Genomic DNA, 25,042 nt, shown 5'->3' with positions numbered 1-25,042 from the left:
TTAGTCTGCTGTACAAGTGTAAACATACAAGGAACACTGTTTCCTAATGCATTGACTGCAGTAAGAATTGTCACAAGTGTACCTCTTTCACCCGAGGTTATCGCCCCCACTTGCTTTACACCTTTTTGATGAACTTTGGGGCATGTTGTTACAACCTTGGGGCATGTTATTACATGCTGTAACAACATGCCCCATATCGACATGGGGTATAACAATGTCTCCATACTAATTCAGCGTCAAACAACATAACTCAATGTTATCGTATATTAAGAGGTATTAACTATCGAAGTCTACAATTAATAAGAACAGTATCAAAACACAGTATATAAAGAGTAAATAGATATTTCCTAGACATTTTTTTTAGTTTAGGTATGCAAAAACAGAAAATGTTCATACCTTTTTTATTTCGTGACTGATCCTATTCATACCGCCATTAAAACAAAGGTTGCGCAACACGTGTTCGATGGTCCATGAACAATCGTCGTCTATTAATCTCAAGAAGAGCTAGAAGCACTGTATCGACTTGCCCCTGTAACAACTAGCCCCGGTCTCCCCTATATATATATATCGTTGAGCTGTAGATATGTCTCTCAAAAATACGATACAATCTGTACGCTCATTCATAAAGGTGTCTTCCTACACCAAAATTAAGCAATCATCAAAATTACCATGTCGTTCTCCTCTTTCCCACCCAACAGGAACTTGTCGATAAGAGATAGACATCTTATCTCCCCTATGAAGAGTATGAACACCCAATGACATCTCTGGCAATTTAGCCATATCAGCAAATCTCAAACGAGCTATGCGATCAGTTGTGGGGCTGAAACAATTCTTTTCTAACATAACAAGGCTTATAAAGTATGTTCGTTATCGTTTGGTCACTAGTAATAATTGAAATTGCTGTCCTAAATTCAATATCGAGTCCACGGACAATAGATTGGTGATTCTTAATGGACACATTGTGCAGGTAGTGGTCATTATATGATGTAGCTGTTCTTTTACTATCTTGCTCCAGGTTGTTTAGTTTACAGACCAGTTATCTCCCAGTTCATCCATAACCTTCCCACTATGCTCTCTATTGTGAATCCTTATTCCTGCGTTCTTACAGTTTTAAACAACTGAAAACTCTTCTTATCACTAGTTGGAAACATTGCCATATAATTATACAGAAACAATAACTAAAATAATAGCTTATAAGTTGTAAAATGACCAAATGTATAAAGAAATTGGTGAGTACCGTCTTTCTAGTGCACATAGTAAATACAAAATGTGTCGAAAATGGTAAAATGTATCTTCACATACTATTTTGATCCACGTTGTTGTTGTTGCTTTTTCTAATGACCTCTGTTAAGAGTTTTGTTCAAAGTTCAAAGTGGTTAAAGTATTAGAATATACCTTATGATAACTTACTACCAACAAATCATTCTATTTTTTTTTAATAATAATAAGAAATAACTAGATTTAAACATCCTCTTTCAGGATAGATCGGTCTTGTTACGTCAAGTAAATCCACTGCTACAGGATTTTGCTGACTGGTTTTCTTCTTCTATCTTGTGCCAAATACAACACTACATTGTTTGTTTTTATGGAGGATTTTTTTTCTAATTTTAGCGTCTAAAAAAACCTATGCATAGCTGTACCTTGTAGTGAAACGAAGGTGCGCATGACTAAATCCAGGCAAAGTAAAATGAAAAAACAACAACCAAGGCCTCTCAGAAACGAAAGGTACAGGTTGAAATGGGAGAGCTTAAGCAATTTTTGAGAGATAGAATACTGCGGAATTTTGGGTAATCTTAGACGTTTTCGGATGTGAAAGAAGTAACAGGTTCACAGTCATTGTAATCAGACGTCCAAATTGCGAAGAAGTTCAATAGGACACGTTGTTCAGACACGTTGAGCTACAAAATCGAAAAACCTAAATCGAAATTTAAAGAGAAACGTTAACGAATATCTGGTGTGGGTACGTTGTGCGCATGTTGAATAAAAAAAGATTGCTTTCATTATGTCAAAAAGACAGATGATCCGCTTGGTAGGAGGAAGTCCGTGGGGTTTCCAGTTACAAGGCGGAGCAAAAACTGGGCGCCCATTAACAATTCATCAGGTAAAATACCTCTAAGATATATAAGGCTCAGCATTAATCTTTTCAAATTAAATATAATACAATCTACATAAGCCACTAATTTAAAGTAAGACTGTCATGTATAACATTATACATTTTCTTCTGTGTCTACAGATTTTTTTAAATATCTTACATTATAACGACACAGAAGAAAATTACATATTTCGCAAAAACCAATATTGTTATAGAAAGCCAAATTACTATCAAACAGTTATAGCTATAATATTCTAAATACATAAAAGAAATATTATCAGGGGTACTGTTTGTGATCTTCATTTTTTGTGTGTGTGAATTTTGGTAAAGTAAATTGTTTCCATAGTAAGATCTTTCTCTGAGCAATGTGTGAATCAAAACGTTGTCCACAAGTAATGTTACTAATAATTTCAGATTTTCAAGACAGTTACTAGTAATTTTAGCAAGAAGGTAGCAGGTCAAGTTTCTAAAACGGTCACAAGTAAGAGTAGTGAGCATTTCGTGGGTAATTTTTTAATTACTAGGAATGTAACAAATACAAATAATGTAGAGAGTAAGATTATTACCATCATAAATAAAGTTAGCCAGAATGTCACAGGTAAGGTTAGTAAGAAAGTCACGAGTAAGAATGGTAAGATGCCCATGAGTTTAATTAGTAAGATAGTCACAAGTAAGGTTAATAATAAGTTCACTTGTAGGGTTAATACACGAAACATTGGTAAGATTGTCATGACTAATATTAACAAAGGTAAGATAGTTGCAAATAAATTAAGTAAAACAGAGTAAGGTTAGTAAAACGTTTACGAGTAATATTAATAGGATAGTTACAAGCAAAGTTAGTAGAAAAGTCACAAATAAAGGTGGTAAGATGGTTACAAGTAGGATTAGTAAAATGGTCTCGTGTTAGCTTAGTAAGGCTGTCACAAGTAAGAATAGAAAGATGGTTACAAGTAGGATTGCTAAAAGGTCTCGTGTTATCTTAGTAAGACTGTCACAAGTAAGAGTAGAAAGATGGTTACAAGTAGGATTGCTAAAAGGTCTCGTGTTATCTTAGTAAGACTGTCACAAGTAAGAGTAGAAAGATGGTTACAAGTAGGATTAGTAAAAATATCACATGTTATCTTAGTAAGACTGTCAAGTGCTATCTTAATGAGACTGTCGCAAGTAAGAGTAGAAAGATGGTTACAAGTAGGATTAGTAAAAAGGTCAAGTGCTATGTTGTTGAGACTGTCACAAGTAAAAGTGAAAAATGGTTACAAGTAGGATTAGTAAAAAGGTCAAGTGTTATCTTAGTAAGAAACATTAGCGAAAAAAACAGTAAACATCAAGTGTTGAAAGAACATTTCGACACATTGCTAAACCACGAAGAGTCTCAACATGTGAATACTAGATGTACTTCCACGGGGTCCCCGAAAGTGTTCTGTTTTAAGAGTAAATAAAATCAAGATTAAGAGTAACAAATATTTTTATTTCTTGCATATATTATGCTGTATGGTAACCTACAGAGTGCATAATTCTTCTCGTGATTCATGGCAAGAGCACGTTTTACTGATGTCACAATGGTACAAATTATAACGTTAAGCAATCCTTATGTGACGTCATTTTAGTGTCTACTGACTCACTGGCAGGCAATACACTACTGTATAATGGTGCTAGTGGCTAAAACAGGTGACCCCTCCAGGCGGCCTTTGGCCTCCTTTTGAGGAAATAATAACCCCACAATGGATTGGAGACACTCGGGTAGTAGATGTAGACCTTGAGAGGAATTCAAGTGAAGAAAGAAGAAGTTAAGAAAGCCATAGAACAGATGACGAATGACAAGACGTCAGGAGTTCATAATTTGCTTGTAGAGCTTTATAAGTTTGGTGAGAGGAATTAACGAAATAGCTAAGCGGAGTGATACAGGCTGTGTGGAGGAATAAAAATAGCACCGGATGATTAAAGCAAGACTGTTATCGTGCATTTACACAAGATAAATAACAGAAAAGAAAGCAATGATGTAAGAGAGTGAAGTTTAGTAAGTATAGCGGGCAAACTTTTCGCAGAAGTCATGTTCACCAGAATAACTGGCATCATGGAGAGGGAACTGTGAAACAACCAGATATATTTTAGAGGAATGAGGTGATGCTGCGACCAGGCATTCACAATCAGGCATATGATAAAAAGAAATATAAGTTGGCACAAGATCTGTATATCCACATTGTTGATCTCAAACAAGCATATGACTTGGGATGGAAAAAAGAAGAACTGTGTTGCGTGCTAATAAGCTAAACTAGAAAATACGAGCTCAGATTGTACAACTTACCTTAAGCTGGTATCGAGGCACTAGAGCGTGTGTGAAGATGACAGAAAAAAGGTTAGACTGGTTTGAAGTAAAGACTAGCGGAAGACAGTGATGTATTAAATGTTGTTCTGACCCACGTAATGCACATAAATGGACAAAAAAGCTCAACGAGAAAAAGGTGTAAGAATGGAAAACACCATGATCCGAGACCTAGAACATTGAAAGACTATATAGCATTGCTTGCATTATCTATCATGGCACTAACCACTCTACCTATTAATTTCTGACATGAATCTGTAAAATTCGGCGGGAAAATGAATGTATCAAGTCAGAATTGGTGAAATTTACAAGGAATAGGATATATGCAGAGAAGGTTTTTGAACCTGGAAATGAAAGGGTTGAGAAAGTTTACCGTTTTGTGTATTTGGAAAATGAGTTAGTAAAGAAAAGTGTGAGTGATGTAAAAGAGCGGCGGATACTAGCAGAAGTAATGTTTAATACCTTGAATGTGGAAACGAAGAGGTGTCAGCGTAACGACCAAGAACATATGTAGTAGCATTAGTGGCACTGTTTGGGGCAGAAATTTGGACAAAACAGCAGGGACAGAGATTGGATCGTTTCCGTAGATGCCTAAGATGGTTTCTAAGAAAAAGTTGGCAACAGAGGGCGACAAACACATACGTAAGAAAAAATTATTGTATAAAGGAAATTCAGTAAAATGGCAGAGGAACGGTATTTGATCTAAACTAGATATGTATAGACGATGGAAGAAGAAAGTTTCTTAAAAAAGATGAAGAGATAGCAATTCCATGGAAAGAGACTAAGAGGTAGGCCAAAAAATAAGGTGGTTAGATGGCGTGAGAGAGAAGGCGAGAAGGAGAGGACTGCAATGACATCTAAAGGACCTGACACAGGGCAAATCAGCGAGAAGAAGAAAAATCAAAATAGAGGACGCATAAAAAACTGGCGGACTCGCATGACTGATTAACTGAAAGAAGTGTCAAGTAAGATTATTAAGATGACCATAGTAAAGTTATTATGAAGGTCATGGGTAAGGTTTAAAAAAATAGTTACAAATGAGTTAGCAAGAAAGGTCATCAATAAGTTTAGAAAAATCACAGGTAATGTTAGTAAGAATAATACTTATAATTTCAATAAAAATATTTCATGAAAAGGTGAAGCTAGTAAGGTTAGAACAAAGTCATAGGTAAGATTTGTAAGATTGTCAAATACAAAATTAGTAGATGATCATGAGTATGTTAGGAAAAGGTCGTAATAAGATAATTACAGATTTAGTGAGTAAGTCACATTTAAGGTTAGTAAAATTAGTAAGAATGTCACTAGTAAAGTTAGTAATAAATAAGTTTAGTAAGATGATTACAAGTAAAAATATTAAAGTCAAGAGTAAGATAGCCCACATAAGATTAGCAAAAATGTCTCTAGTAAACTTAGAAATGTGGTTACAACTAAATTTAGTAGGAAGATTACGAGTAAGGTTAGAAATAGGGTCACAGAGTAAGGTTAGGGAAAAATCGCAAGTAACGTTAACAGGATAGTTACAAGCAAAGCTAGTGTAAAGGTTACGAGGGAAGTTAGTAAGATGGTTAGTAAGGAGGAACAGTAAGATGGTTACAAGGAGGAACAGTAACAAGTTAACAAAAAGTTTTAGGACGAATATAACAAGCAAAATTAGTAACAAGTTAAAGAAAAGCTCTAGTAAAAATGTAACGAGTAATTTTACAGTTGATTAAGAATTAACAGTTGTTGCTTATTGATTTGTAAATTTTAGAAATAAATGCACAAATTATTATTTTACTTTTAATATTTCTTACTGTCTGAAAACATAACTATCAGTGAAATATTTCAGTCTCGAAAAGTATTCATGTTGATATGTCAAGTAATAAGCAGGATATAAATAATTATACAGCACCACGTGTTTCAATCTGCATTCGAAAATAAACCAGGCAGTGGGGAGTGTTGTCTATTTATAATCGTGGCAGGGAAAGATTCAAAGAAAAATAGCAAAATAAAACTGGTTTTGTTCTTATTGAGAAGAGAAAATATCATTTAGCCCAAATGATTTTCAGAAAGTTCACATCTTTATAAACCGTGAGCAAAATATAACTCATAAAGACGGTTATTTAAAAATTAATACGAATAAAATAATTTATTCTTATCTAATGGGTAAGATTTTTCAAGAAGTTTACGTCCTTAAAGAATGTATGCAAAACATAACTGATGAGAAGGTTATTAAGAAGAACGGCGAGTTGTCTTTTGCTCTGCATAGAGAACGTGTATTTATATAGGATTTGAAGAATAGTAGCACTGATACTACTAATCTATTCCTGTGAATTATTCAGCAAACAAGCTGTTTAAAATACTTTTAGGGTAAGGTTGTCAAGAAGTTTAAGGATTAGGTCACAGTGACTGCTATTCACTCAAACCTTTGACAAATTGAGTAGAAGGTAGAGAATTTCAGAATTTAAAACTGATGAATTTTTTCTCTCTCTCTCTCTTTCTTCCTTTTTTTTTATTTGTTTTACACACGGGCATACTCAATTAGTGCGTAGATATTAATATAATATAGAAAATAAAACTGAAATCTGGAACATATTTTGCTCCAATGTTTTCCTGATAAAGAATAAAACATGAACTACCAACTTAACCTTTAATATTTCATAGTTATCATTTTATAAGTTCAGCTTCAGACACATAATTTTATACTCATTAAAAAATCTAGAAATGATGACTTTGAAATATAAGGATGTGAAATGTTTTCCTGCCTTTAAGTACAGAATAATATGAAGTTTGTTTTCCTGAACAAAACCCCATTGGTCTGTATATTGAGTCCACCGCGGGAGGGGGGGTCGAACCGCGGATTTTAGCGTTATAACTCTGTTAATTTACCGTTGTCCCATCGGGGGATGAATAATACAGAGAGACGAAAAAATGTTTCCATGTTTGAAACATAGAAAACGAGATTAAGAAGAAAAAGAAAACAGTAATGCAGCCCTCTATATTTTCTGCCTAAACCTGTGCAAAAAAAGAAACTTTCTCTACCCTCATAAATCTCCAGAAAGACCTTATTCAGTGGATAAACTTTCTAATGGAAGACGTGCCAAAAAAAAAACGAGGTTTGAGATGGGGGGGTTGACTTCTTGGAAGTTGGCCAAGTAAATAAAGTCTAGTGCTGAAACTTGTTGGTTTCATGCATCATTTATTACGTTATTTTGTGGTTGTGTGTTTTGGTGGTCTTTAGGTTTGAAAGAGTAGACGCGTGAGTTATAGTTACCTTGTAAAACAGACATGCGGTTGTTTTGGTAAAGAGGCGGACATAGTTTCTGGAAACAAACAGAAGTGGTTGTTAATAAAATAGTTTAATTTGATGTCAAGAGTGGTTTTGTCTTGTTAGGCGCTAATAAAAACAATAATATCTTCTGTTATCGAACTAAACAACAAACATTTCAAAGTTTTACATTTCGTTTAGATATTTTAGGGCGACTTGTTTCTCTTAGGGTTTAGCCATTAATCAGACACTGTGGATTCTCTAGCAATTAGTACTCCGTCGTGCTTCTATTATTTAACTTTTTATAGAGTTTCTATTCTTGTTTTGGTTACCCAAGGAAAGCTATTTAAAGTCAAACATCGATTTTCTCATAAAACTGCAAACTTCTGAGTCTTCAGCATTTCTACTACCTTTAAGATGTGCAACTGTAACTTCCAGAGTTTTAGACACATTATATTGTCTTTATTGTGTTATCTCAGGGATTAGGAGTCACAGGAAAAGTTATTGTAGTCTTAAAAGTATCTTCAGGCTTCACTAAAAAAACCTCTGTCAGCGCAACTGATTTTTTTAAATATCGTAAGGTAAAACACTCTCCGAAAAGCAAATCCTTTTTTTTTTTGTTGTTGTTGTTGTTGTTTTTGTTACCTCGACCTTTACAACTAAACTTTGGGAGCAATACAATCCTTCATACCGCATTGAATCAAAATATAATAACATATTTGTAATTAAGTTTTCCAACAAATCCTGGTTTTCACGCCCTACAGTAAAACATACTGATAAACTATAGCTTAGGATAGTTATGTCAGTCCAACTTTTCACGCCCTCTCAAGTTTATCCACCAAAATATATTGATTGGTTGTATTTATAATTAGGCTAACGACACCTAAGCCCAAATTTTCAAGCCCTCTGATGGTTATCTAGCAAAACATATTAATTATTTACCAAAGCTAGCAAACTAATCCCAGCTCTTTTGTTCTAGTGCTTTTTTTTTGTCTTTTTTTTCTGTCTTATTATACTATGCTTCATGACCACGAAACTCAAATGTCTTCCTATTTGTATTTATTTCCTTAAATACAGAAAGCATTATTCTGTTATCTGGTAACATAAAAGTTTATTATGAAGTGAAAAGTGTCACATCTAAATATCGTCCAGATCCACGTGTGTCACATTTAACTCTCATTGAAAGGTTCACATATGTCGCAATCAACACTTACCAAAACATCAATTGTGTCTTTCTTCCAGAATTGACATTTTACACACATTTCGTGATACGTTCTTTTAGCTATTGGGTGCTGAAGCTGTACTGCAAACAAATGTTTACAGTCGTGTTACCTTCTACATACCTCCTTTCTCACTACAGGCCTCTGAAATGACATAAGCCGTGACAGTTGGTTTTAATCATTACACAAGACACCCAAAAGCTTGAAACAGACTTTTCTACGTCATGATAATGTGAGTTAGCCTACGAATTCACAATGATTCGCAAAAACAATAAAATGAAAAGTTTCGATATTCAACCTCTATCATTAATAGATTCCAGTCTGAAAAGTTTAAAGTAAGCAGCTCCGACCTGTAAATAACTAAAAGTTGTTGTGAATCCTGCTTATTCAGCAAACTTCAGCTCATTCCGAGTTCCATCTGGTTATTGCCCCCTCGTTTCTCTGGCCACTACAATGTGAATACTGCTTATTCGGCAAATTTTGAATTCCATCTCGTTAAAACTCTCATTTCTTAGACCACCACTCTGTGAATTCTGCTAGCTCAGCAAACTTTAGTTAATACCACCTTCCATCTGGTTACCTCCAACCTTCCTTGGTTCTCAGGTCACAACAATGTGAATCCTGCTTATTTGATAATGTTCAGTTAACACAGAGTTCCATATGATTACCCCTGTCCCGTTTCTCGAGCCACAACATTATAGGTACTGCTTATTCACCAAACTTCTGTTACCTAAGAGATCCATCTGGCCATCCTTCTCGTTTCTCAAGCAGAGAAAGCCACATCAGAAAAACGAAACCATTGTTCTGTAATAATAAGAAAATGTTGAATTATAGTTCAGAGTAACAAAACTAGCTTACAGATCTGATTTGTTTGTTTTTACACTCATTACACACAATAACAGAGTTCTTAATTCAGTCACTTTAACTGCTCATCATACCTTCCCTAGAACACCTCAAGCAGGTAAGTGTTAGTAATTATATTTCTTGAAAGGTAGCGGTAAAATTCCAGTTCATTTAGAACACGGTATATTAATACACAATGAAATTGAAAGCAATTTTTGTGAACTAATATTGATTACCATGTTAAATATATTTTGGTTTCTGACACTAATGTGGCTCCCCAGTGACACAGCGGTATGTCTGCGGACTTACAACGCTAGAAACCGGTTTTCGATACCCGTGATGGGCAGAGCACAGATAGCCCATTGTGTAGCTTTGTGCTTAATTTCAAACAAACACTAATGTTATTAAATTTCAAAATATTTTGTCAATTACGCCATAAGTGATGTTAATGTAGTGATGTTAATATAAGAGTGTTTTTGTCCATTATTACATCTATATTAGATACTTTAATATGTAGAAAGACTTTCCGAACATGATTTCAAAGTTTAAAAATGAACTTTTTTTGACTAATGAATTGGTATGTAGTCTTTAGCACCCTGCCAATATCGTGGCCCGAGAAACGAGGGGTATAGCCAGATGAAACTCTTAACTAATTGGAGTTTGGTGAATAAGCAGGATTTACAATGTTGTTCCCCTAGAAACATTGGCAGGATGCTAAAGAGCACATACTTCTGAGTTCATTATTCAAAAAACGTGCATTTTTAAGCTTTTCTTTTTAGAAGGACATGAAATTGATGTATTATTAAGATGTTAAACACGCAGTGAAGCACGCAAGGTTATTGGCACAAGCCCTAGTAAACTCCTCAAAATACACCTTCTAAATTATTCAAAAACATTTCTTAAAATTCTTTTCAAATTCTATACTAACATTGAATATTTTAAGATAATTCACAGCATGACAGCATATAATTACAATGTATTGAGAAAGTTTCTGTCAGCCTATCAATGACTGTTTAAAAAGTGTCAACACTAACCCAGGAAGTTTTTATGTTTTTAAAGCTGGTTAAACTGTTCAGACTCTCTTGTAAACTTTCACTATAAAGTTTCTTTCTCTGCTATATGTATACCAAGTAATTAGCTCAAAATCTAGCATCTAGATTTTACTTTGTTTTTATACGTCATTCTGAAAAGTACTTTCGATTCAATTGGCTACCACTTTCGACTTTGTATAATTAACTTACTAATAGAAAATAACCATGCGTAATTTTATTTTATTCTAAATAAAATAATGTTTTTGCTTTAGTAGTAAATGTAAATGCGCAGATATATATTTGAAAAACTCTGAAAGCTCTATACATGAACGATTTCTTTACAATATAAATACTGATAACAAATAGATAAAATCTTATTAGCTTGTTTATTATATATAGCCGGGATGAGTCGTCAAGAACGTTTCAACATCAGGTAAACGAATAGAACTCTCCATGTATAGAAGCAGTTACATAACCTCAATTTTGGGCTAACAAGTAGCGCGTTAGTGTTACACAGAAAACTAACAAATAAATACCAATAACGTATTGTATTTGCATGGTTATTGAAATCATATCAGTTACTACATGTTCGGAAAGTCTTTCTGCATATTAAAGTATCTAATATAGATGTAATAATGGACAAAAACACTCTTATATTATACTGCATTAACATCATTCATGGCGTAATTGGCAAAATATTTTGAAATTTAATCACATTAGTGTCAAAAACCAAAATATATTTAACATGGTAATCAATATTAGTTCACAAAAATTGCTTTCAATTTCAATGTGTATTAATATACCGTGTTCTAAATGAACTAGATTTTTACCGCTACCTTTCAAGAAACATAATTACTAACACTTACCTGCTTGAGGTGTTCTAGAGAAGGTACGGTGAGCAGTTAAAGTGATTGAATTAAGAACTCTGTTATTGTGTGTATTTCGTGTAAGAAATAAAGAAATGTGATCTGTAAGCTAGTTTTGTTACTCTGAACCATAATTCAACATTGTATATTTTCTTATTATTATAGAACAATGGTGTCGTTTTTCTGACGCAGCTTTTCTGTTTTGTTAAAATATTATCTCGCTTAGAAATCACGAATTCAACACCTATTTCTGAGTCTCATTTCATAAATCCACAACAAAACATTTATGATATATTTTTGTTTGTTTATTGTTAAACGCAAGCTACACAATGGACTATTTGCGCTGTACCCGCCCTAATTTTTTAGTAGTAAAAGTCCTTAAGCATAGCGTTGAGTAACTTTTGATATTATTTTTTTTTACTTGATCTGAAGATCATTACGATGCATCCTTACACAAGAAATTATCTTTGTAATCCAACAGATCAAAAGTACTATCTCGTGCTGGTGGATTCGGCTGTATGTACTGATCTTCTACAGTATAAAGTACGAGATATGCTTCAGACTTTAGTAAACAATAGTGTTATAGTATTTAAACAAAGGAAAAAGGAGATCTAATGAGACCAAACAGTTAAACGTATACAACGATCTTTCAGAAACGTTCTAAAGATGTACGAAAAAAGTGTATTCTTCCCTTGCCTCTCTGAGAATTGAGGCTACAAACTAAAGAGAAGTTAAAGGTACAATTCTCAGTAAGGTAAGGAAAATGCTAATTTGTAAAGAATATTTTTCCAATGTCTTTAGCCACGGCATGGCCTGGTGATTAGGGCGCTTGACTCGCAATATGAGGGTCGCGGGTTCGAATCCCCCTCCCATCAAACATGCTGGTGGCGTTATAATGTGACGGTCAATCCCACTATTCGTTGGTAAAAGAGTAGCCCAAGATTTGGCGGTGGGGGGTGATTATGACTAGCTGCTTTCCCCTAGTCTTACACTCCTAAATTAGGGACGGCTGGTGCATATAGCTCTCGTGTAGCTTTGCGCAAAATTCAACGCAAACAAACTAGCGCCTTTGGCTTATTTCATAACATGTATTTCCTATCTAATAGACTTGTGTCTAATTGAATCTTAGATTGACTTTACTATTGCTGCCTCTTTCTTTATTTGTAATTATTGTTTCATAGGCCATAAATATGTATGCATGTATATAAATCGTTGCACAAAAATGAAATTCCGTAACAATTATAAACACGTACGTATTCATTTTGTTGTTGTTTACAATTCCAGATACAACACAATAACAAGCTGTTTAGCCAATTATATGAAGGGGATGTAGTGGACAGTATCAACGGCCGACCGGTTAGAGGCCTGACCTATGACCAAGCAATGAATATTGTAGACGCATCAGAGGAGACTCTAGTCTTGGAGATAATCAGGTGATTGGTTATTTATTAGTAAGATGTCAGTAACGAAGCTCACATTAAAAGTATCACTATTTATGTTGTTTTGTTTGCTTTACCGACTTGAGAGACGAAATAAATTTTATTGATAACAACTAATCAGGAGCAGATAAAAAAAAGATGAACTTCATTGTCATTCTGATTTTATTACGTCATTATAATTTTCCGAAATTCAAATACTTGACAGAACAGCATTGAAAGTTTTGTCATATTCCTCTGTTTATCTGCCTATCTGTATGTGTCTAACTATCTATTTATCATTCTGTGTATCTATTTGTTTATAATTACCACTCTACTTTCCTTAGAACAATGAAAAAAAGGAATAAACTTGGCATGTTTCTGTTACTCTTCATAGTGCAGGATTGTAGATCGATAAAGCTAGCGTTAGTAATTTTATGTTTCAGGCATATTTGATGAAAAGTTACATTAATCCAGAAAATATTCTAGCATCTACGAAACGTTTTCTTATAATTCCAACTTCGTTAAATAGTACTAAAAATATTTCCAGACCAGATCAAAACGGTTGTAAAACTATTACATTACATAAATGAATTTTCCTTTCACGCGAACTTATCTTGTGTTCGAATAACCAGTGCATAGAAGTTGTGTTCGTTATCCCATCTCTACAGCCCCTGGCGGAAAAGAGCTATAAATCATAACGCGTGTTTGATATCAGACAAAATATTGTGATATTCCTAATGTCCTAAAATATCTTACAATAATAGATAAATGTTGCATAACAAATGTATAACTGTAGTACACTCACGTTCTTAAATTAACTACTTATTAACATAAAACTTCTCTATGGAGCCCCCTGGTGGTTCGTTGGTAAGTATCTAGGCTTATAACGTTAAAAAAGCACAGATAGTCCATTGTGTAGCTTTGTGCTTTACAACAAACAACAACAACAATTTTCTGTTAATTTTCTACCATTTGTTGAAAGATTTATTTAATTTATTAACATTTGATCTATTATTATTTTCCTCAATTCAAAGCTTTATCTTTTATCAGTTTCTATTAATTTGGGAGAAAAAAACAAGCTAACGTAGTAATTAAATTTGGGATAACTTGGAGGCTTATTACCTCTTTATCATTGTACATCATGAAACAATTCGGTTGTTATTTGAGACAGTATGCAGAAAAATCTTTATATGCTATCATAACACAAGAATAGTAGCATTAATGTCTTCTCTTTAGAAATTCCTTGACTGTAGCCTATAGAATTCCACAACAATACCTGTCTCCAAAGACAATATTTAAAGTATTTGAAGAGTTTGCTTAATTTCAATATATCAGAGCTATTTTAAAGATATAATGAGTTGTTTCTTTGCCCCTTCGATTAAAATAAATTTGCTGTCAATGCAGAATACACGCAGGAACAATACTTTCAACACACTATCAAAACAAGCGGCTGCTACAAGCTTTGGATCAAAAATATCTTCACCAGACAACCAGCTAAAACAAAACAAAAAATACAGTCTTATTCTGCACGTTCTTGCTTGCATCGCTTCTCTGATTGGTTGTTGTGGCAAGTTAAAAGTTCGTCGTCTTATTTCGATACCATTAAAACTGTAGCATAAGAACGTAAAACACTAGAGAACTAACTGCTAACGTGAATGTAAGCTTAAAGTACTGTTTTTGGTGTGTGTTTTATAGGTCAGATGAAGAAATAAAAGATGGCGCAATACTTCAATTGAACGGTTTAGTATCGCCTTATGAAATGACAACAGAGAAGAGCAAAGAAAATGGAAATCACATACTTCACAGAAACCAGGTTAGGACGACAGGAAGTTTATTGCGCGAATAACGATGTGTATAAATAAGTTCCAAGTGTTTAAAAATCTTAAATGAAGCAACATAATAATTATGGAGTTTATTTTAGACATAAAAAAATACTACCGAAACCATGTTTTCGCTTGAAGGTGTATAAATGTATTTTGATTATGTGTGAAATAATCTGAACAAAACCAATGAATTGACATGAAAGTGTTTTTAAAAAGTTAAAAATCTGAACGAATACTGTATATTAACGTGAAAGAGTGTAACTGTATTTTGATTGAATGTCCAGTTTGAAGACTTTTCGAATACCATCAAGTGAATTTCAAAATAAGAATTAAGTTAATTACAATAAGTTTATTTTCTTTACAAGTTATAAAACGATCCGATCTTCTAACGGTAACGGCAGTATACTTACGTCTTCCCTTGCACACAACTATATCTTAATAATGGAAACAAAAAATAAAAAGAGAAAATTCTGTATGTGTCAAGATCTACCCAAACTCGAGACGTTACAAGACGCCCTCTGTACTCAAATTAAATTGACTTTGTGTTATCTAACATTATAACCGATAACGTAGTTATCTTAATGCCACGTTTCATGTTGCCTTAAAATCAATATGTCAAAACATCACGATATATCTATCGTTCAGTACATTATTTTGAAGATCTTACGAAAAGTCAATTATAAAAAGCGCGAAAGTATTTTGTCGCAAGGTGAATTATTTAGTGCGCGCACTTTATTGATATAATGCAGGTATTCCCAACCCTTTTGTTCCTCTGTACCCCTTGGGCATTCTCTCCCAAAGCACTAATGGAGGGAGGAGAGCTTGCCCAGTTGGCTGATCTCTAAGTTATCAGCTGATTTGTAACGAGGGTGTTCCATATTGCTTATATTCTACATTACATATTGAAAACATGAGTTATAATGTAGCACAGCAATAACATCACAACGCTCATCATGATCACAACTTTTTGTCTAAAGAGTGTATATTTATATGAGCCACTTTGCTCTCTTTGTCTGACTGTAGATTAAAACACCATTTAAAGCGTAAACCATGGTTATACTTTCAGACCCCTATGTACCCCCTGAGAAGTGCAAAGAAGTGCAGGTTGGGAATGTCTGATATAATGTAGCTGATAATTTTACCTTTGTTGACGAACTGTTCCTTACCCGAGCTGAGGAACAGCACATGTAGCACTCAATGTTAATGGGCCGTCCTCATATGATCACGCGTCTATTGACGAGCAAATGATTCATTCTTAACCAATCAAATATTTTAGTGCACTAAAATATATAGTATTATTTTTTATTCATTGATATTCTTTGTTTAGCTTTCGGATATATTTCTATAATAACCTATCAATGGTAAATCACTTTAACCGCTAAATCAAAAACCAAGTTAGACAGGAAATCTTAGCCTCACGATCCTGTACAGTTTATACTCGACTTTTGTGAATTCTTACATGGATTTACAACTGAGCTAACAATTGTATATATGTGTTAAACAACGAGTTTATATATGTGTTTAACAATTCTTACTTTGTTACTGGTTTATTTTAAAGAGGACAATCTCATGATAACTTTTTAATATTATTTACAACATCTGTCAGATGACCCTCGTAGTTAAGAAGCTCGACTTTCGTGAAATCAGCTAACAGTCTTAACTTTCAGTTCGCGACTTTCGCTTGCTAAGTCCGTTGTCTTTGTTTTATTTCAACTGCTCATTTTGTTCCATGTACGTGATTGACGAACTTGGTTACATTACTTCATTAAAAAACATATTTCAAACTACAACTGTTGCTAAGAGGTATGTTGGTTTTTTTGTAACACTTGGGGTATGAAAGTGACTTCGAATACTGAGTCATTTCAATCTTTCAGATAGAAGAAGACCCTGGAACTGTCACATATCAACTTCAAGAAAAAGAATTTAATTTACCCTGTTCATCAGCCATACAAACAGCCCCTCTTTCAAACGGGCCGATCTCAGTGGAACAAGACTGCGAGTTAACGTCTCCTGATGACCAACCTTTTAACCACACTAGGGCTATTTGCCAGGAAGTGGAGTCAAACAATGTTATACAAGGAGAAGAAAGTGGGTCGGTCTGCGATAAGGAACCCAACGAGGTTCAACCAGAACAAACATCAACTGGACAAAATGTGGATAGCTTAGTTCCCCACTCTACATCCGAAGACATAACCCGCACTCCGAAATCTTCTAAAACGCCCTCTCCTCCACCCGTCACCAGCCTCGAAACAAATGATACTTTTCTAACTCTTTCAACTACCTTTACACCTATTATGTTCAAAGTTATGAAATTTCAGAAAGCATCAAACAACAACGCCAATAGTTACATATGGAAACCACCAGGGTCTAGCTCTGTACCTCGATCAAAGGATGTCCCTTCATTTTCTCAACAATATTTGTCCACAATCTCATCATTCTCTTCAGCATCAACAACAACTACTAAAATATCGACCACTAGTACCACACTGATGTCACAAGTGACAACAACAATCAAAGAAAAAGTAAGTGCTAATAGTTCGCTCTGGAAAATTTATTGTCTAGATCTTCTAACAACTTCTTGTGACTCAAAACTGACACAATACTCTCGTGATTAAAAGAAAATGAGAAAAATAAGTTTCAAATGGCACACGATTCTCTGCATAGCTAATACACTCTGCAGAAAAGTAGTCATTATAAGGTTACGCCGCGTCCATCTTAGATTCTTATACACTTCTCTGATAGAAATCATGTACAAGTGTTGTATAGTTATCATGTAAAACTTATAAAGGCGTATTTGTTTTTTCTGCATAGGAGTTGTATAGCTAGAGATTCCACTCGCAACCGAAATCAAAACTCAACTGGATATATGTCATTGAATATAATAACGTTATAACCAGACATGCGAGATTTTCACTTAAATATTTAACCACTAGAGACAGTAAGTCCGTTTGTTTAACATCTATTCTTTCATATGTTTGTGTAATATTAGTACCAATTAAGTATTTCTCAAAATGGCGATTCGTAAAATGTACAACACAGAGTTTTATGTATAAACTATTTTTGAATTTTCTTCAAGAAGTTTCAACAGAAATAAACGATGCAGGGTCGTTATTAGTATATATATATATATATAAATATTTTATAACCTTCCACCTCAATTATTTTAGTGTTTTGTTAGTTAAATGACATAATACGTATCAGTCTCGCTAATAGAAGTTTTGTCTTTTTTAGCCCAGCATGGCCAGGTGGTTGGGGTGTTTGACTGGCAATCTGAGGGTCGCCGTTCTAATTCCCGTCCCACCAAACAGGCTCGCCCTTTAAGCTGTGGGGATGTTATAATGTGACAGTCAATCCCACTATTCGTTGGTAAAAGAGTAGCCCAAAAGATGGCGGTAGGTGGTGATGACTAGCTGCGTTCCCTCTAGTCTTTCACTACTAAATGAAGGACGGCTAGCGCAGATAGCCCTCGTGTAGCTTTGCGCAAAATTCAAAACAAACAAACTGTCTTTATTCTTTTCATACACACACACATGTATTCACATTTGTATAATAAAACGACACGACAACAACGACACGGTTTTCATTCCTGCTGATCAACAACATCAAATTACAACTAACATATATAAACTAATAATGTTAAGGGCGTAGGTAACAAAGCATCATTTCTTAAGTATGGAAAATTTCCTCCATAAACTTCGTCAATAATGGTGTGGTGTAAGAAATCAATTTTTTGTTGCCATAAGTTAATTATATTCCACGTACCGTTACGTACGTGAAAAAAAAAGCGTCTCTCGCGTTAACGAACTTTTAAAATTTATTTTTATTCCCAAACATACCTTTTTATTGTTGTTTATATATCGGAAAAGAATATGAGTAATTATGGGATATACGGTAGAGAAAAAAAGAACTCTTTCTTAAGTTTTCTTGTTTTATATTCCCAGTTGTCCCATTGGTACAGCGGAAATTCTGATACCCACAGTGAGCATAGCCCCGATTGTATAGCTTTGTGCTTCATTAGAAACAAACAAAATATCCCCAGTCACAATTTGTACTTGCATTTCAACGCTTTTTGTGAAGATTATAGTAGAATTTCTACTTTAACTTTGAGAAGAAGAGAGCTCAACATAACTTGAAATTTGAGATACTATCTATGTAAAATGCTTAGAAAGCACATTGAAAAAGACAATAAGGAGTTACTAGCTCACCCTCCCGTGTTTCCTAGAATAGAGTCTTCTGCACACTACAGTCGGAATGCAATCTTGCAAAACTGCCAGATGTTAGGAAAGAGGTCATTGTGTTAAAGACCGCAAGTTGCTCTTCATGATCTTACTATGTTTTATATTCCTATAGAAAGCCGGCAAACAGATTATTCACGGAATTAAAAAACAAACAAAAAACACGCAGGGTTATATAAGTTGATTCGGTCTCTCTTTTTAAAATCTTGACGTAATACATTCCGCTCTAGAAGAGGCATAATGGCTTCATTGTTTCTGGATAAACAGCCTAAAGAATCCTTTCGTATATCTGTTTTATCTGCAGTTTTTCTGTTTCTTAAATATAAACGATTAACGTTTTTACTTAACCATGTAAATACAAAACATTTAACACAGCCACAGATTTTTCATAAATTTGTGCAAAGCTTCCTGACATCTCATTTACAGAAAAAGGTAAACACGGTATTTTTCCAGCAAAATGAGGCACGTCCCCGTTTCTACTGAGGGTGGGGGGTCAGTGTTAAACATTTTCTTGGTAGTCGATTAGAAGAGTTAGTCCAATCCCTGGACTACTATGTATTCCCCGGATATACCCTGTCTAGATTCATTCCTCGCGGGATTCATCAAAATAATTGTATCTGTTCCCACTATGCCCATTATTATTAAGTAATTGGGTCAGCGTATCTTGAAAACTTGTAGTTATGTTACTCCTGCCTTTTTAACATGTGCGAGATCAAGCTCTGAATTACCATATACAACCATGACCTGCTTACTGAGTTTCAATGCTTATTTGTGGAAAACTTTAAAAGTTGTAGATTATTTGTCGAAAACATCAAACATTGTTGTTTGTTATGTGTACTGTTTTCCAGCTGGTCCCCCGTTTAGGAAGTGATCTTTGAAATGGACGCGTGGGAAAAAAGATTCATGGAACATTTTGTGAAGACAGTCAAATGTTCTAAGGATCATCCTATTGTTCTTCTCCTTGATAACCATGAGTCACATATCAGCTTAGATTGTATCAATTTTTGTGTGGAAAATGGTATAAATCTTCTCTCGTTCCCGCCTCACTGTTCGCACAGATTACAGCCCCTGGATAGAAGTATATACGGGCCTTTCAAGAAGTATTATAACGCAGCAGATGACGGTTGGGTAAAGAACAATCCTGGAAAAACAATGTGCATTTATGACATACCAACCTTAGTAAATCAAAGCCTTACACGAGCGCTTACTCCAGAAAATATCAAGAATGGTTTTCAAGTTTCCGGCATATATCCTTTTGACCGTCACATTTTTTCGGATGATGATTTTCTACCCAGCGACGTAACATATCGCCCCTTGCCAAATGAAGTATCAACAGAAAACTTGGAGACATCATCTACTAGTGAAGACGTACTAATGAATGGTCCTCCTACCAACAGGAAAACATCAGACCCGCTGAGGACTCCAGAGATGATAAGACCTTTCAGGAAGGCATCCCCACGAAAGACCAAAATAACCAGGAAAAAACGATATTCGGCTATTTTGACCTCTACACCCGAAAAAAACCAAAAAACTCCAGCTTGAAAAAGATGACAGAGATAAAAAGAAAACGAAAGAGAGTGGTCACGGAAAAGGCGCTAGCGCTGGTAATAAAGGCAAGAAAAAAGCGAAAAATCGGATGGAAGAAACTGAGTGCCTTCTATGTGGATACCTGTTTAGTAATTCTATATCCAGAGAAGAATGGGTGCAGTGTACAGTCTGTTATAAGTGTGCTCATGGACCACGAGTTTCACCTGCTGTGCATTCATAATTTCACAAATATGTCTGTGTCACAATCACAATTTGGAACTATAACCATTTTTGTTTTAAGTTTTTCGATCATGGAACAATGATACTTATATGTTTAAATAACGTTTCAAGATTTATTTTATCGTGTAATCAATAATAAATTCATTATAATATAATTATGTTTGAATTGTCGTTTTAAAAGTTTTTTTTATGGTGTAATCATTAATAAATTTATTAAGCCTACAATTATTATATCGCATTAAAATTTAGAAAATCTGGAATAATTACTGAAATTAAGCTTATACTCTAACATGCTAAATGTTATGAGAAAACTACAGTAGGCCTATTATAACATTTAGCATGATAGTGTAGGCTAATTTTGGTAAATATTACAGATTTTTTTTATTGTATAACAACTTGCCCCACCTATTATATCAACTTACCCCGCATCCGGTGCATATTGTTACACTTGACTTTACTTCAAAATATTTACAAAATCTTTTATGTAACCAATTTTGTTCAATATAGAATACATAATTTTGATAAAGTACATATTTATCTTTCACTTCCATACATTTTCAATGTATGATTCGGGCTATTTCGCTAGATATTGGACTTTTTCTAAAAATCGTAACAACTAGCCCCGGTCTCCCCTACCGAGGTTGGGTATTTTACAAAATATTGCTTTCTTTGATATAACATTTTTGACATTATATTTGATGAGAGAGACATCTCAACTATCAAAAATGTTATTCCCACCTTTGGAATCTCTTGCACAGCAATATAGCAGGTACTTTTGCTCCTCCCCCATTGTCTTAAAGCTGGCGTATTTTGACTGGACTGATATATACAGAATATATTTAACTTCTTTACATTTTGAACTTTGTGATCATTTAGATTAACAACTATATTCACCTGCCCTACAAATACACATCATAGAGATGCTATTAGCGTACTAGCAGTATCTGATGGTACTCTATATGTTATATGCTTGTGGCATACTAAATTCACAGTTTTTGGGGGTAGTTTCATCATGTTCACGTAAATCGTTAATGGATGGAGACAGAAAATTAATTTTTCGTCAAATATAGTTCAAGTTTATCCAAATTCACACAATCTTATTTTATAACACTTGCTCAAAATGAAAGGTTTCATCTCATTTTGGTGTGAATTAGAAAGGTTTGAGACTCCAACACATAATATGTCATTAAATATTCATTATATGAACTGCTGTTTATAAGGTTATAATCAAAGTTCCTTTTTACAAGTTCCTTGAAAGAAATGTATCGATGTCTTGAAGTAGAGACTATAACATGTTATATCCTTTATTATTTCGCGATTATATAGCATTTCTGATGAAGCTTATTCCCTTATTAGTGAGGTTGTGATATGCGAGCATATCATGTGTTTTCCCACCATGTTTAGTAATGCAAACATTTATACATTTTTGTTCAGGTTGTTTCTACCCAGTTTTGGCATGAAACACGTGATCCAGGAAACTGTTAAAATTACTTAGTTATAGTTGTTTGTATGACTTTGTTTTTCTCATAGCAGATAACACTTACGAAAATGTTGATGCGTCCTTTGCTAACATAGTGAATAGTATTTATTCCAACTGAATAATGCTGTGAGAGAATACCTAATAACTTAGTGACGCTATCGTAAGAGAAAGAATATAAGGTTTCTTGCTAGATTGGACCTTTATTCTCGCCGAGTTCTACTTGGCTTGTATCATGAGTAGTTGTGTAGATATCCATTTCGATAAAATAAAATATGAAGTAGATAAGATTATCTAAGTGTTTAATACACACGCTTTTTTTTTTTGCTGTTGTTGTAACTTAAATAAAGATTATTTCTCTTAACATTCAACGTGTCCAGTCTATTTATTTCTCACACAGCTTAAAACTCCGTCGAGTTTTCGAATTCAGATCATTCCACAAATTTCCTGCTTGATCTTCCTATTATTACTTGCGAGGAAATCAGTTTATCTGAGATTACCATATGGTTATTAGGTGTACCTGACAGAATCACTGACTTGCATATCAGACATTTGCTAAAGTCAGCATCTAGTGATACACTTCTCTTACAAGTGAAAGCAGAATTCATTTTTGCAAATTCAGTACATCTACTGGCCCGGCATGGCCAGGTGGTTAGGGCGCTCGACTCCCAATCTGCAGGTCGCGGGTTCGAATCCCCGTCACACCAAAATATGCTCACCCGGTGTTCGGACTATGACGTTAGTCCTACTCCCGGATACATACCTCCAAAAGGATTTGGAGGTGTGAGAAACACCATACGCAACTACTACTACATCTTCTTTAGCTGTTTAGTATATCATTCCACCTATTAAACCTGAAAAAGTTCTCCAGTTAAAGTCACATTGTCCTCATGTAATGCTTTTAAAAGTTAGCATTTAGTGAAAGGGTTGTGTTAAACGTGACAGTAGCTGCTCCAATAACTTCAAATTCCAACATTTAAAAAGTCCTCATTATATAGCATTTATACCTTGTCACATATTTCAGTTTTGTTTAGTACTTCTAAATTCAGAATATTCCTGATCTCTTAAAGCTAGGAAGCAATGTCATCAAGATTTTATGTTTGCTCTGTGGATTGAATATATATTAGTTAATATACGGTCTCTCAAACAGATGTGAACCATTTACATCGTCTCAAATTGTAAAAAATGAACTATTGATCTTACTACACTTGTGAGAAAAATTATCGAAAACCATATATATTTACAATTAATAATTTATCAGCTCTATTTGTCACCTAACTCTCCTACAAATTATTTTTTTTCAACATAATGAAGTTTACATGTACCTCCAATTTGAGCAAATATCACTTTATGTTCTAGTTGTACATTCTTAAATATTTTTACACAAACACTAAAGCAGTATTGTGAAAACTATATATTTTCACAATCTGACATGTATTTCAATTGCATATTAATAATAGTATGGCATCTAGCTTTATTTAATAAAGCCTCCAGTGGACTTATACTAATAGAAACCGGATTTCGATATCCGTGGTGGCAGAGCACAGATAGCCCTTTGTGTAACTTTGTGCTTAATAACAAACAACAACAATTATTTAATAAAAAAAATATGAAAAATCAACTCAACCAGAAATTTAAATAATATTTGTGTTTCACGCCATTGCCAACAGTACCTTATGGAATTATTTGTACTTCTTTGTAGGGGAGGTAACAAGGTATCATACATCAATTATTGTTAGTCTGTATCCCCATATATCTAAAGGTTCCAAGAGAGTTACGTCCATACTGGTTGTGTTACTGTTCAAAATACACCAATTATATGACTATAATGTGGATGCACAATAGTACCAGCTATGTTGTTGTGCAAGAGAATCCAAAGGTGCAACATCAGTTTTCTGACTGCTAGGATGTATCCCTTCTCACACATATATAGTTGGAAATTTTACTTCAGAACTTCTAGGATTCACCTTCTTTTTTGCATGCTACAGATTTCAGACCCCTGTTTATAATGAATCGTTATTTTTGGTGAAAACTCGTTTCAAATGAGGAAAATAATATTATATATATATACAATTTTGGAGATGGCTTGAATGAGTAAAGAAAAAACTTTATAGTAAATGTAGAACGTTAAACAATATTGTGTCATCGTCAGGTACAAGTAGTTAGCAGAGACACATAAACATACATACAGTATGAAACAAAGAGGTCACATGACCGGAGATTGCTCTTAACAGCTTAATAAAGGTACCTTGTTACGCGGAGTATAGATTTAGAATGAGGCTGTTTTGTTCAATTAAGACACCTTCATTTATTTTGTGTTTTGTTGATGTTTGATTCTTGGTTTTAAATTACAGTATTTTGTATAGATATACTGTATTTTTTGAGCTGAAATGGTGGTAAACATGTTGGGGGGGGGGCTTTTTATTATGCTCGACGAATCTGGTTTCCAATTTTCTTCCGGTTTCTCCGTTGTAGAGTTCCGGAGAGTTACTGCACGTTATTTTATAAATGACGTTGGTATTGTGTGATTCTGTATCATTTTTATTTAGTACTGATTTTATTAGATCATCAAGAAATTAATATCGCTTTTTTTAGATGCAAAAATCCGAACAACTTATACTTCAAAACAAAACATTTATTAAATGAAATAGTCTCCATTCTTAACGATGATGTTTTCCATCTTACAATCACGTTGTTAAT

At 34.2% G+C, this 25,042-nt stretch overlaps 1 protein-coding gene across 1 annotated transcript in view; it reads left to right on the top strand.

The window, feature by feature from the left end:
- The first annotated feature begins 2,006 nt into the window (after positions 1-2,006).
- The window catches only part of LOC106460611 (synaptopodin-2-like), a 32,852-nt gene continuing 9,816 nt past the window's right edge, over positions 2,007-25,042 (top strand). Inside the window, exons 1-4 of the mRNA XM_013920331.2 lie at positions 2,007-2,101; positions 12,907-13,055; positions 14,736-14,853; positions 16,738-17,385. Of these exons, the coding sequence (XP_013775785.2) occupies positions 2,018-2,101; positions 12,907-13,055; positions 14,736-14,853; positions 16,738-17,385 (999 nt within the window). The 5' untranslated portion in view covers positions 2,007-2,017. The remainder of the gene's footprint in view (positions 2,102-12,906; positions 13,056-14,735; positions 14,854-16,737; positions 17,386-25,042) is intronic.

The sequence above is a fragment of the Limulus polyphemus genome, unplaced genomic scaffold, assembly GCF_000517525.1.
Source record: "Limulus polyphemus unplaced genomic scaffold, Limulus_polyphemus-2.1.2 Scaffold803, whole genome shotgun sequence".
Classification (NCBI taxonomy): Eukaryota; Metazoa; Arthropoda; class Merostomata; order Xiphosura; family Limulidae; genus Limulus; species Limulus polyphemus.
The sequence above is the reverse complement of the archived record's forward strand: the minus strand, read 5'-3'. Positions and strand labels throughout refer to the sequence as shown.